At 52.2% G+C, this 13635-nt stretch overlaps 2 protein-coding genes across 2 annotated transcripts in view; one reads left to right on the top strand and one right to left on the bottom strand.

Annotated features, from left to right (window-relative positions):
* The window catches only part of DNAI1 (dynein, axonemal, intermediate chain 1), a 34765-nt gene extending 26856 nt beyond the window's left edge, over window positions 1-7909 (top strand). The window contains exons 14-20 of the mRNA XM_012721258.1: window positions 583-672; window positions 793-880; window positions 1461-1540; window positions 2753-2901; window positions 2983-3082; window positions 4610-4795; window positions 7618-7909. Coding sequence (XP_012576712.1) covers window positions 583-672; window positions 793-880; window positions 1461-1540; window positions 2753-2901; window positions 2983-3082; window positions 4610-4795; window positions 7618-7716 — 792 coding nt within the window. The 3' untranslated portion in view covers window positions 7717-7909. The remainder of the gene's footprint in view (window positions 1-582; window positions 673-792; window positions 881-1460; window positions 1541-2752; window positions 2902-2982; window positions 3083-4609; window positions 4796-7617) is intronic.
* Window positions 7910-7970: 61 nt separating this feature from the next.
* On the bottom strand, window positions 7971-10977 carry ENHO (energy homeostasis associated). Its single transcript, XM_012721669.1, has 2 exons — window positions 9648-10977; window positions 7971-8774 (listed from the first exon to the last, which is right to left on the bottom strand). Exon 2 carries the CDS (start codon window positions 8612-8614, stop codon window positions 8384-8386), a length of 231 nt encoding a protein of 76 aa, XP_012577123.1. The 5' UTR covers window positions 8615-8774; window positions 9648-10977; the 3' UTR covers window positions 7971-8383.
* Window positions 10978-13635: the final 2658 nt, after the last annotated feature.

Genomic DNA, 13635 nt, shown 5'->3' on the forward strand with positions numbered 1-13635 from the left:
AAAAGACTACTAAAAGAGAAGTGAAGCCTGGAAGAGACAGGGGAGGGGCAAACAGGAGAGGCCCCTCTCCTAGCATGACGGTAATAATGAGGGTGTTAGTTAACATTACACTTAACAGATGCAGCGTTCTGACCTCAGGCTTCCCAGTTCATTATCTTGTTTATTCCTTACAACAAACATGTGCTATTATGGTTCCTGTTTTAAAATGAGGAAACTAGTGAATCGGCCCTGCCCTTTCCAGGCCTTGTCTGTGTGAGATTGAACCCAGAGCCAGCCAGGGCCTTATCCCTTCAACCAGTTTACTACAACTCAACTAGGGAAGAATCTGCAGCCAACTGAGTGGATTAGGGCTGTGAGGCCTGACGGTGGTCAAGGGGGGACGGGGGAGACAGAGAGAAGTGGGCAGGAGGACGGAGGAAGGAGAGGAAGGTCAACCATGGGGCTCTGGGAAATGGGCTCCTTGAACTTGCTTCCGAACTTCAGGCAGGTTCTTAAGAGCACCCTGTATGGCTCACAGCCCTCACGCAACACCCTGGCAGGGGCTCAGGCAGCGGCCCTGAGCTCACAGTTTGGTGTTTCTAGGTCAAGTGGCAGAAGGATGACATGGACCACAACCTAAACTTCTTCTCTGTGTCATCTGATGGCAGGATTGTGTCTTGGACGCTTGTGAAGGTGACTGTTTCCCAGAATGGGTTGTGATGGGATGGGTGGGGAGTGGGGGGAGTGGAAGTACGGCCACCCCATCTGCTAACCCAGCTCAGCCCATGTACCCTCCCATCCCTCCACCTGCAGAGTGAGCTGGTTCACACAGATGTCATCAAGCTGAAGGTGGAGGGCAGCACCTTGGAAGGTCTCGAAGGGTTGCAGCTACACACAGTGGGTAGGATCCCCAGCCCACTCACACCCGGGCGGGCCACGGCCACTCAGGCCTTCTGAGGGTCAGTGACTGTGACCAAATCTGCCTCCTCCAGCCCTGAACCCTGGCTTCTCCCTGTCTGTGCAGGTCCTGTCCCTTCCCATTCGCTGGCCCCAGCCCTGTTTATGCAGATCAGGTGCTGTTATGCAGATCCATCTTGTTTATGCAGATCAGGCCCCTGTTTACCCAGATCCCGTCCCTGTTTACTCAGTCCCTACCCTGTTTATGCAGACTATATCCCTGTTTGCACAGACCATGTCCTTGTTTGCAGACCCTGGCCCTGTTTACCCTGACCCTGACCCTGTTTAACTCAATCCCTGCCTTGTTTACCCAGGCCCCAGTTCCTGTCTGCAGAAACCCTGACCATTTGCAGAGTCCCACCTGCCTGGGACAGGCAGCAGACCAGGGAGCCGTTTTGGTTTCTGTTTGCCAGACTGGCTGCAGCCTGCAGCCTGCGCAGGGGCCCTGGACCTGTGGCTGGGTAGGAAGGTGCTGGGAGTTTCTTGCCCAGAACCCAGCTAAAGCTGTGCCTTTTTCTCCCAAGGCTGTGGCACCGCCTTTGCCTTCCACAAAGACATCGACTACATGTTCCTAGTGGGCACAGAAGAGGGGAAAATCTACAAGGTGAGCTGGCCCCTGTGCCCCTGCGCCTCACAGGGCGGTTTAGACCTAATCTCCAGGGGCCTCCGAGTTCTCAACAGACACTACTCCGATCGACCTTTAGCATTCATCAGACCTAGGAAAGGCTTCTAGGGGGAAGAGTGCATGTCTTGACCTACTTGGGTCGTGGGAAGGGGGCGCTGAATGGAGGAAAGGAATCTAGAGGGCAACTTTAGTCCTGCCCACCATCTTTCCGTCAGGGGCTCCACTCCCAGGAAGAGAGTGGAGAAGGTAGAGGTGGCAGGGCAGGGTGGAGGACTTAGAACACTCTGGGAAGACTTCCTGGAGGACAGCTAAATTTGAGATGAGGCCAAGTAACAAGAAAATTTATCTCTTGAGTACCGGCTGCATCCCAGCTGGCAGGCTGGAACTTCAGGGCCAGTTTCTGCAAGGTCTCAGTGTTAGTAGGTGAGCATCCTTCTGAACCTCCATCCATCCAGAAATAGCTCTGCTGTAAGCTTTTCTTAGGCTCAGGACTCAGAATGTTAATTACAGGCAGCCTCCCGGGAGCCCCAGAGGCCCAGCCGTAGCTGGTCTGAATGCAAAAAAGGTCCCCACCCCCTCTCCACCCTCCCCAGTGGTGGCCTGAAGAGTCAGGAGAAGAAAAACTGATCAGTCACACCCTCTTCTGGAGGGAAAAACAGGGGGTTTGGTGGTCAGGTTAAGAAGCTCACCGGGAAATCTGAAGGTGTTTCTGTGCCTGGCTCTGTACCTGCTCTTACCTGGGTAAGGAGGGATGTTTATTACTGTTCCAAGGATTCTGACTGTAGGCTCAGGGTGGACCCAGGGCTCTGTCTGTCTGCCCACAGGCTTTACCCAGAATACTGACTGGGCCACACCTCACCTAGAGCCCCCAGACCTGCTCTGCCTTAGCTGAAGGAAAGAAGGCTTTTTTTACCCAGCCTGAAATCCTTCGGGGTCAAGCCACTAGGCTGATGTTCCCTGAGCCTTCTGGAAGGCTCCCCCACCCACCCTAATCCCAGACCATTAAGCCCCTCCTTTCTTTCTGAGCGTTTTGAGGGTGAGAAGAGCAGCCAACAGCTTTGCCTCAGCTGTGACAGTGATGTGGAGTGAGGAGAGGCTTCTTGCTCAGGCTTTGGTCATCCAGGACCCCCCAGGAAGTGGAAGCTGCTGAACTCTCTTTCACTTCTGACCTGATTTCCCTCTCCTTCCCAGTGTTCCAAATCCTACTCCAGTCAATTCCTTGACACCTATGATGCCCACAACATGGCAGTGGATGCTGTGACCTGGAACCCATACCACAGCAAGGTCTTCATGTCCTGCAGCTCCGACTGGACAGTGAAGATCTGGGACCACACCATCAAGTGAGGGGCATGCCTGTGAGGTGCCTGTGGGGCTCTGTGAGAGCTCTGTGGCATTAGCTTCCTGCCTCTCCACCACTGCAGGACCCCAATGTTCATCTATGACCTGAATTCAGCTGTGGGAGATGTGGCCTGGGCACCCTATTCTTCTACTGTGTTTGCGGCAGTCACTACCAATGGGAAAGTGAGTGCCTCCTTCCTGAGTCTTCTGAGCCTCCCCCTGGATACCTAGAATGAGGTAGCTATTTTCTCCCTGAGAGCCCACCTCAGGCCCAGATCAAATAGAAGGTGGGACACAAGAACTGTGTGGTCTCCAGGGCTAGGCCATCTAGGACCTTGTCAAAAGTGGAAGCATTCATCCCATGAGGCCTCGAGGAGAGAAGGCTGTGCCTCTTGAAGGGTACTCTGGGATTGAGACCATGAGGAACAGTAGTCTCTGAGGCCCCTAAGGAGGGAGCAGAGGCTAGTCCAATGTAAGATGTATAAATTTAAGTTGATCTAGTTGAAATAGTATCTAAAAGTAATGAGGTACCATTCTTGGGATTAAGCAAACTGAGTCTGGAAGGGCAGATGAGAGAGCTCTAGTCTGGAAGGGCAGATGAGAGAGCTCTAGTCAACACTGAGAATCGTTGAAAACAACTAACATCTTATGAGAAAATCCTTAGGTACAAACCCATTTTTGTCTCTATGGACCTCGATAGAAACGAAGAGGCACTTAAAGTCAGTCAGTCAGTCAGTCAGTCAGTCATGGTCAACTGTGGCTCCCGGAGAGGACCTGGTAATGCAGCTATTATATTAAGGAAGTGTGAGGGAGTGATGTAAAATACAAGAACTGGGTGACCTCTCAGAGTGATCAAGAGAAGCTTCTTTGGAGAGGTAAGAGCTATATAATAAAGAATCAGTCATGTGAAGACAGGGTAGAGCGTAGTGTGTTTCAGACAGAAGGAACAGCTAGTGCAAAGGCCCTGGGGTAAGAATAATCTTGAGAGGCTTAAGGAACAGCAGGCATGTGTGATTGGGAATTAGTAGGCAAAGGGGAGAGAACATGAGATGAAAATGGAAAATTAAAGTAAGAGATCTGGATTTTATTTATACTTCCAAGAGGAGTTTAGATTAGGAAGTCTGGCTGCTACATGAAGGATGGGCTGTGGAACCACCAGACTAGAAGTAGAAAGGCAGGTTAGGATGCTACTATAGTTGCCCAGCAAGAGTTACTGGCTACTTGGACTTAGGGTGTGGTAAAAATAAGATCAAACATTTGTTGAGTGCTTTATATGACAAGCAGTGTCTGAATTACATGCATCAACTGGTGCAAATCCTGGCTTTGCCATTTACTAGCAAATTAGCCTTCAGAGCCTCTATCTCATTATAAAATGTATTATAATTAATACAACCTACCTTATGCAGCAGCTGTGAGGGTTACAGTTAGATGGTAAACCATGGAACATGTTTTCTCAGAGTCTAGTATATAATTGCTTCATAGATGGTAGCTGCTCTTATTCTCAATTCTACACAGACTTAAACTTTCTCAACTTTTTATGCTCATTTCCTCAATCTCAGGAAAAGCAAATGGAGACACAACTCCCCTCTCCCAGCTGTAGGGCACTATGCCACTGCTGTGTCTCCCCCAAAAGCCTATGGGCTGACTCCCCAAGGAGAGGGGTCAGGGGTCTCCTTACCCCCTAGTATGCTGACACCCACCTCTCCACAGGCCCATGTATTTGACTTATCCATCAACAAGTATGAGGCCATCTGCAGCCAGCCAGTGGTGGCTAGAAAGAAGAACAAGATCACACATGTGCAGTTCAACCCCATCCACCCCATCATCATTGTGGGAGATGACCGTGGACACATCACCTGCCTCAAGCTCTCACCCAATTTGCGCAAGATGCCGAAGGTGCGGGGTTGAGGAGTTTGGGCTGCCAGAAGAGACAAGGTCTCCAGGACAGTGGGAGCTGAGAGGAAGGGAGAGAGCCAGAGGGAAGCCCCCAGGTTTGTGGCTAGATAGGGAGGTGTCATTGCCAAATGTAGAGCATAGCAGAGGTAAGTTTGAAGGGAGACAGATCGGTATTGACAAGTTGAAGCTGAGTTACCTGTGGGGCCCCAGGTGGAGATACCGCTATTTACTAAATGGGCGTGAGGCCTGGGGGAGGCACAGGGACAGCCTGGCTCCTTTGGTGTAGACCAGGTCACCAGGCCTTGGTCACTACTTCATCGGCTGGACTTAAACAAGGCTTCAGCACCAATGGCCCTGAGCTGGGAGCTGCAGGGCCACGCAAGGAAGAAGGAAATGAGCCCTGGCAAGGGTAACTAGTTCAGCAGCATGGCAGTCCTCCTTTTGAGCTGCTTCCTTTCTGAATTTAGAATGATTGGGAGACCCTGCCCAGAGTCCCAGAACCCCAGTAACATGCCACAAAGCCCAGGACTATGACTTCAAAGTCTAGCTCTGAGTCCTGCTTCAGGTATTAGATAGAACCCAGACCTTAGAATCCAGTCTGAGTCCAATTTAAAAGTCCAAAGCCCAAGAACCCAGAGCCCAGTTCTGCCCAACTGGGTATTAAGCAAGAATGTGGAATTTGCTTTCTGCCAAATTCCGGGCCAGGATCAGAGTTGAACCAGGTTTAGGTTAAGCTGCCCCAATGAACGTAACTTCTGGTCATAATTTGCTGCTGTCTGAGGAAGCAACTACTGACATCTGCCCCCCATATCCCCACCAAGACAGGGGCCATCACACCATCCCTCTGTTGCCAGGTCTGTTCCCAACCTCGGCCAGGGAGGCGAGTGCCTGGGAGTTCGGCCTGGCCTGTAATTGTAGCCAGCTGGGGGAGGGGGTGGACTTGGCTATAAATACTCAGAAGACTGCTAAGCGCCTGCAGCTGTGGCCCAGAGGCTGTGGTGGGTTGAGGAGGACAGGCTGGGGGGGAGTGGGGGGTGTCAGGAAGCTCTTTGCTGAGCCCAGCTAGTTGGTCTCGAAAAGGAGACAGCACAATTTATGGAACAGATAAAATCTGCTCTTAATTTAGTAAGGAGACCCAGGCTTGAGCTGACAGAGCTGGACAGCTTTGGGAGGGATGGGTCACCTCTGGGTACAGCCATCGTACCCTGAAGGTGGCAGGTCAGGATGGGGGCCTGCCCTGCCTACTCTGATCCCAGGAGGCAAGGATCCTACTCCTCCCAGAATAACTGACAGTCATGGCTGCGAGAGCTGGACTCTGTTTCTGGGGAACTGTATCTCTGAGGACCTGAGGACAAAGCTACCTCAGGATCAGAGGACCTGAGTAGGTGACAGGTGAGGGCTGGTACTTAGGTAGACTGAAGGTTCCTATGTTCCTTTGCACCTATGGGTGCAAAGAAGTCCTTTGGGTATTGCGTCTGCCCTCCCCTGTGGGCTGTGGTCTCCCTTCCTAAGAGGACTTGGCCACAGAGGCCCAATTTCCTGACCCAAGGAGCATGACTGGTATCCAAACCCAGCTTGCCCAGGCTCAAAGGCTCTCTTTCCTCAACTACTGTACAGATCAGAAACTAGGCTCAGAATGGCAAGGGACTTACCCTAAATCCTATAGGGACTGGGCTTTCATTATAAAGCTAGAACGAAAAGCCAAGTCCCCTAACTCCCAGGGGATGTGGTGAGGCCCAAAGAGAAGGTGACCTTAATTTGAGAAAGAAGAGAAAAACAGCAAACTTTGTTCTCAGCCTCCAGACTGTAGAAGTGAGCTGGGTGTTGGCAAAAGCACTGGGCCACAGGGGCATGGGGAGACAGATTTGGGAGCAGGAGGAAATCTGCTATCAGCTGCTGGGATGGGGCCAGGAAGGGGCCTGCTGGCCCTGCATTCTCCTCCACTTCTCACAGTCCAGGCCCGAGCCAGGCTGGGCTCTCAGCAGGCAAGGCTGGGGCAGGTGCCAGTGAGCAGTGGGCACAGGTGGCTGAGAGGGCAGGAGCAGAGGAAAGGCAGGAAGTGGTGGCTGCCCCAGTCTCACAGCCCAGCCCGCATCTCACTTGCCTGGACAGTGGGGAAGATGGTACTGGTACTGGTCTGCCAAGGAGCTCATGGGACCTATGAGCGGCACACAGCCCAGCATCCCAACTCTTTTACTCGGGGCTCAGCTTACCAGCTAAAGCACTAGAGTGCTCTGCAGGTCAGAGTGAAGGGTCACAAACAGGCTCTGCTTTTCTGAGGGACAGTCCCAGTCAAGGTCATCTGGAATGACTTTGGATATCTGCCTTCCTGGGTCTCTTATACCCTCCCCCACTCTGGGTGTGTCTGCCAGGCCTGGCCCCAAACGGCACCCCACTCCCAGTCTGGCCTGAGATATTAAGTACTGGCTAAGTGGCTTTGTCCACAACCTGCTCCACAAATACACAGCTCAGCACTTTTTTAGGACTCAGCCAGGGACCTGTGGGAGGTCTGGTCCCAGAAGCCAGAGGCCCCACCTCTCCTCAGGGTTACATCTCTCCCAGCTTGAAAAGCTAATTCCTTTGTGGTCAGTATATAGATACTGTCCCCCACTCCTCCCAGCATCAAGACCTTATGTCCATCTGAGGTTCAATGCTGGAGCCAGATGCTTACAGACCTCAGGTGGGCACCTTGACAGCCACCTAACCCAAGTTGGGGAAGGACCATGTAGGAATGGGGGGTGGCGGGACCCAGAATCTTATGGGATAGGTCAGATAGGGTACAACTGGAACCCACCCCCTACTACTCCTTCCTTTCTCTGCAGGAAAAGAAAGGGCAGGAGGTGCAGAAAGGTCCAGCTGTGGAGATTGCAAAATTGGACAAGCTGCTGAACCTGGTGAGGGAAGTGAAAACCAAAGTCTAAGGCTTCATTTCAGTGCTTGTCCCCTTTATGAACATCTGTCTTGACCCTGGTACTCAAGCCTAGCCTTAGCACTCAGAATGTGACTCCAGCTCTGACCAGACCCCAGAACCCTCTCTACCCTTACCCAGGATTAGACCGGCAACTGCCATTACCCTACCCCCCCACCCCCACTTTACACAAATAAACCTGTTTGGAACCCCACACCTTTCATTTTGCTATTGTAGGAACCTCAGGAAGAAGAGAAAATCTCAGGGTAGAGCCATAATTCCATTTATTATCCAGCAAACATTGGGAGGACCAAAGGAGGGGCCCAACCTGGACGCCCCCCCATTATTGCCATGGAGTCCAGTTTGCTTCCCCAACCCAGAGGGCCTAGAGGTGTTCAGTCTAGGGAGAAGATGGACCCAGCCTCTGGCCCTTGGCATGGAGCAGAGTCCAGATTGGCCCTAACCCTAGCACCAACTCATGAACCCTCACCCTAGGCCTATCTACCTAAGGCCATCGGAGTCCTCTGAGCAGAGCTGGCTAGCTTCTGGATGCCAGGTGCAGCTCCAGACAGGCTGGTCTCTGAGTTCTGGACACCAGGCTGGATGGAGTCTGGGGTCCTGACTCCAGGTTCTGAGCGGGATGGTCTTAGGTCCCAGACTCTAGGGTAGGCCCAGGACCTTCAGGGCTGCAGCAGGTAGCTGCCTTCATGGCTGGGCTTCTGGGGTGGGGGCGCTTTCTCAGGACAGGGGCCAGGGCTGGAGTTGGGACTAGATTCAGAGAGCGAGTCAATGTCCGCAGAGCGGGAGTGGCAGGCCCAGCAGAGAATGACCCAGAGCAGCAGCAGCAAGAAGCCCACAAGTCCGTTGCAAACAATTGCAATGAGGGCCCCCTGGGAGATGGCTGCCCCCATGACGGGCAGCACCCTCAGACCAGCACAGAGAGCAAGGCTGCTTCAACGACAAGGCCCATGCCGAGGCAAGACTCTGATTCCGCTGGCCTTTAGGGAGGCTGTCCTGTCCACACACTCAATGATTCCTGGGTAGTGGAGATTTCCACATGCGATCCTGAACCTGTGGGGGATACCAAAAAGGGTAAGTGATGAGGAGGTAGGGGTAGGGTACAGCCTAGGCGAGAAGTAGAGAAGAAAACCTCTTCCCACAGCTCTGGCCTCCCTGGCAGAGAATTGGTTTCCAGCAGGCCCGAATGCCCCACAGAGCCAATGTCTCATCATCAGGTCTGGTTCTGGGCACCTGGGAAAGCTGGAGTTGGCAGGCGCTATGTCCTGCTAGTTAGAGCCAGTGGCCATGGTCTGCCCCTGCCCACTGAGCTGCCAGCAGTGTGAGTGGGTGGGACTGAGGCAGCCCAAGGGCTTGGAGGATGGAGATGGTATGCCCCCGCCCGCCCCCCCCAAGGACTCCAGCCAGCCGGAGGCGCCAGCTCCCACAGAGGGAACTTTGTGGAGGCCCTGGCAGGCATGTGTGTGCCTTTTCAAGAGTCAGGTGTGCGTGTCTGTGTCTCGCTCTTACTCTGCTGTGTTCCCTTGCCTGGACCGCGCTCTGCCTCGGTATCCCCACCTCTGCTCTGGGTAGCTGGCGGTCTCTTCAGATAGCTCTTTGTATCTGTTGTCTGTGCCTCGGTCTCTTCCATGTCTCCCTTCCCTCCAGGTCTCTCTCTCTGCCTATCTCTGCATCAGTCCCTGTGTGCCTTTTTCTCCGTGTGTGTAAATGGGTCCCTCATTCTCCCGGGCTGTGCGGTGTCCCTGTGTCCCCGCGGCCGGGTCTCTCACCCCTTCTCCGGGGGGTCTGTCTCCGTGGTTCTGTGCGTCGCTCGTGAGTCTTTGTGTCAGTCTCTCTGCGGGCTGTGTTAGACCCACGTCTCTTCATCTCCGCCTCTGGGTCTCTGGTTCTCGACCCCCGCGCCCGTGGGGGGAGGACCCCCCTTACCTGAGTTGAGCCCGGTGAGAGACCACGGGAGGGTCCGGGGCAGAGGAATGCTGGGCGCCGACAGAGACCGACTGAGATTCGGGAGCCTGCGGGCGGGGGGCAGCAGGAGGCGGGCAGGGGCGACGTCCCCTCCCCCGACCCTCCCCCTCGGCCGCGCAGCCTCCGCCGGCCGCTCCCGCCGCGGCGCGACCGGAGCGGCCTCTGCCGCGGGCGGTCTGCGGCGAGCCGGCACCTCCTCCCCCTGGGGCGGCGCCTCCTCCGCGGCCCCGCGGCGCTCGGGTAGCGGAGGCGGCTCGAGCGCGGGATTCGGCTGCGCTCGGCTCCCTTCGGCTGGGCTCGGTGGAGCTCGATCTGGTTCGGCCCGGCTCGGTGGGCAGCGAAAACAGCGAGGAGCCCCGCCTCCCGGGAGGCCGAGGGCCAGCGGCCGGTCGGGGGCGGAGCCAGCCCCTAGCCGATGCGGCCATGCAATTGGCTGACCGCTCCAGATTCCGGTGCCATTGGTCGCGTGCTGGGGAGGGGCTAGCCCTCCCCTGTGCGGCGCGGGGCTGGGGCTGGAGGGGTGGAGGGGTGCTCTGCCTTGCTCCGTCCGGAGGGAAGGGGCGGGGGTGAGGCCCACCTGCTCGCTGGGATTTCTTGAACCTTCCTACTCTGGAAGGCTGCACACTCCACATCTGAAGAAGGCCAAAGCCCCTGAGGAGAGCATCCCCCCCATAACTGAGATACCTGTTCCTGTCATCCAGAGGAAATCTGTCTCCACGCCTTGGAATACACTAAACCTTCTCATCATGGAAGCCCCCTCTAACCCGAGCCACATGTCCACTCCCGCCTGGCTGTGGGTTTGAATATCCACTTCAGAGGGTCTATAGTTGACTCCACATCCCTTGGCCCCAGCAGGTGTGAGCAGCTCTGCCAGTTTACCGAGCTCCCACCTAGTGTTGGTAGTGGGCTTGTGGATTGCCGTGCTGTGAGGAACCTGGGCAGAGTGGAATAGGGTACCTGAGGGAAAGCTCAGTTGTGGCTGGACTGGACTGGCATGACTTTTCATCCTAGGTCTCCTAGGAGCGCAGTCTCTGTGTGTATGAGTGAGGAGAGAGGGGGCAGCCATCAAGTAGTGATTTCTACCTAAGTCAGTAAACTGGACACTCATTGTGTTCTATATATTCTCCATGGATAAGCAGGTCCCTGAAACTGTATCATGAAGATTCCTACTGCTCCCAAATCCAGCCTTACGTCTGGGGTTCTAGACTCAGATTCTAGAGCTTGAAGAGTGGTAATTCCTGGTTCATTCTTTTTTTTTTTTTTTAAGATTTATTCATTTATGCATACAAGAACTGGGGTACAGGCCAGAGGTGCAGAAGGGTGAGAGGACTCACCAGAAACAGAGAGGGGAGCAGAGCAGTCAGACTGACAGAAATACACTGCTGAGGAGGTCTTCTGTGCCATGTGGGTCACTTCCCTGGCCAGGGATGGAAATTGTGGTGCAGTGGCTGCAGATAGCTTCATAGTGCTGCCTTTTAACACTGTGCACCAACAGGGAGAGCCCAATTCCCGGTTCTTGGCCTTGGCAAACTACCAAAACACTTTTAACCTCAGCTTTCTCAAATATAAAGTGGTTATGGTAAAAGCTACCTCTTAGGGTTGTAATTCACTAATTTTTTAATATCAGATTAGCCATACCTCAGCACATGCTACCCTACACAACCCTAAAGGAACGCTTCTAAGGCCATGAAATTCACATGACATCCCTATATATCCAAATGCAATCTTGAAAAGGGGGAAGTGTAGGGTAAAATATTCTGACAGACTGAGTCACCCAAACTTATTGAATTACATAGAGACCAGCTAAAGTAAAATATGGGAGCCCTACTGAGCTTACCAGAGTGGATTAATTTTAGTTTCCTCTGACCCTGTTACCCAGCAGGGTGGGGGCATTGTGAACAAGATCAAATCAGTTCTAGGGAACAGAGGAGACCTATATGGTAGCACATCTGAGTGTGCTGCAAATGAATATGCGACCCAGCTGCGGGAGTTCAAATTTTATTCTGAAAACAGTAGGGGGCCACTGAAGAATTTTGAGCAGAGGAGTAACAAGATCAAATTCAGAAGTTAGAAGTTGACTTGGGCTGCTGGGTGGAAAGGAGTATTGAAGGCATTTGAGAGTGAAGGCAAGGAGTAATTGTTTGGTCCAGATGTCTGTGACCAGCGCAAGGAAGAAAGACTGAACAAGTAGAGGTTATTGCTCCCTGGCAGCAGTTGAGGTGGAGCTCCCTAAGGTGGGTCCACAGCTACTGCCAGTGCTGTAGGGGAAAGTGTCTCTTATATAGGCTTTAAGTTCAGGTTCTAGAAAGCTGACTTGTCACTGTACACCTGAATGCAAGGCTGGGTCTGGTCATTGTGCTATTGCCCATATATAGTCACACTCAGCAGTAATGACATGGGACTGAAATGATGTAGGGAGATAGGAGAGGGGGGAGAAAGGAAAGCATTGATGATATTTGGAAGTTAAGACTCAGAGACCTAGACTTATGGGATAAGAGGGGTAAAAAGAAGGAATTGTCTGGGAGAATACCAGGTTGGTGACTAGGGGTATTGCAAAGCCATTCACTGAAATACAGAATACATGAGAAGGAGTAAGTTTCAGGGTGCTGGGGTGGGATGACGAGTCCAGCTTTGGATGTGTTGAATTTGAGGTACCAATTGGACACACAAGTTGAGATGTCCAATAGATACTTGGAAAACCAGGTCTGGGGTTCAGGAGAGAAGGCTAGGCTCAAGATAACATTTTGTGAGTTATCTGCAAAAAGTAGCAAAGCAGAAAAGGGATGTGCTCACCCAAGAAGTGTAAAAACTGGTTTAAGCAAAAAGATACACTTAAAAGAAGATGCTGAAACCTAAAGACAGGAAGTGCTCAGGAACCAGTAGAAAGTCATTAAGTTCTCTCTTCATCTCTCATCTCATGACTTTCCAAATCTTTCATTCCCCCCACACACACACCCTTCTTATCCTTCCTCCAAACTAACTTAAAGTGTTTTTCTTACACACATGGTGAAAAATATGACTTCAGACCACCCCAAACCTTAAAATCTTGTCTAAGCATCTAAGGGGATTCTGGCTTCTTTCTCTTGGTTGCAGTTTGCACATTCTTCAGGATACACAGTAATTAGTTTAGCTTAGTTAAATGCTCAACTCTGGAAAAATCAACCAGTAGCCTAGAGTCGTGCACAGGATAACCCCTGGATGTGGGGGAGGAGGGTTCCCAGGAGAATTCAAAAAAGCAGAGTGGCTGGTATTCACCAGAACCACTCTTTTGTTTTTCTAACACATACATCATTTTCCTATGATTCCAAAAATATGTCCTCACCTATGTGATCCTACTATACTTATAAATTTACCTCCTCTCCAGTGGAAGACACTCAGTGACGACTACTGCATCCGGAGGTCACATCACAGCACTGCAATTCTTGAAGTACAGGGGCTCTGGGTAATATCCTCTCATGTTCTAGAGTCAGGTCTCTGTAAGGTGCAAATACGGCTTCGAAGAATTCCATTACCTTTGTTTGAACCACCTTTAAACCATCCCTCTTCTCTCTCTCTCTCCCCTCCAAAAACCTGGTATTTAGAGATGTAAGAAATAGAGAATACAATGGAGTAAAAAGAAAGAACTGATTTTTTGTCCGTGAATAACTGAAAATGATGGGACCAGAAAGCTCACAGGCATCTGTTTGTTGGCTCACTTAAATTGGCTACAGAGTTCTACAGTCAGCCAGTCTGGCTGCTCCAGGTTATGTTTGCAAGAACAAGATCCCTTACCCACTGTGCCAAGAGCACCAACCTGGAGACTTTCTCGGAGGGGCCTGCACCGATTAACACTTTTTGGTGGTGGCTTAGGGATTATCCTGGGATTGAGCAATCAGAGATCTCAGCATTTATGAGTATTGGGTTTGATTTTATTTTTCCTCCCAGATAATATAGTCCTTTTAAACCATAA

Source organism: Condylura cristata, unplaced genomic scaffold, assembly GCF_000260355.1.
Source record: "Condylura cristata isolate star-nosed mole 26May11 unplaced genomic scaffold, ConCri1.0 scaffold00006, whole genome shotgun sequence".
NCBI lineage: Eukaryota > Metazoa > Chordata > Mammalia > Eulipotyphla > Talpidae > Condylura > Condylura cristata.

Bases quoted from the DNA above. Each gene is read 5' to 3' on its own strand.
- ENHO (XM_012721669.1), bottom strand. From the start codon at position 8,614: ATGGGGGCAGCCATCTCCCAGGGGGCCCTCATTGCAATTGTTTGCAAC.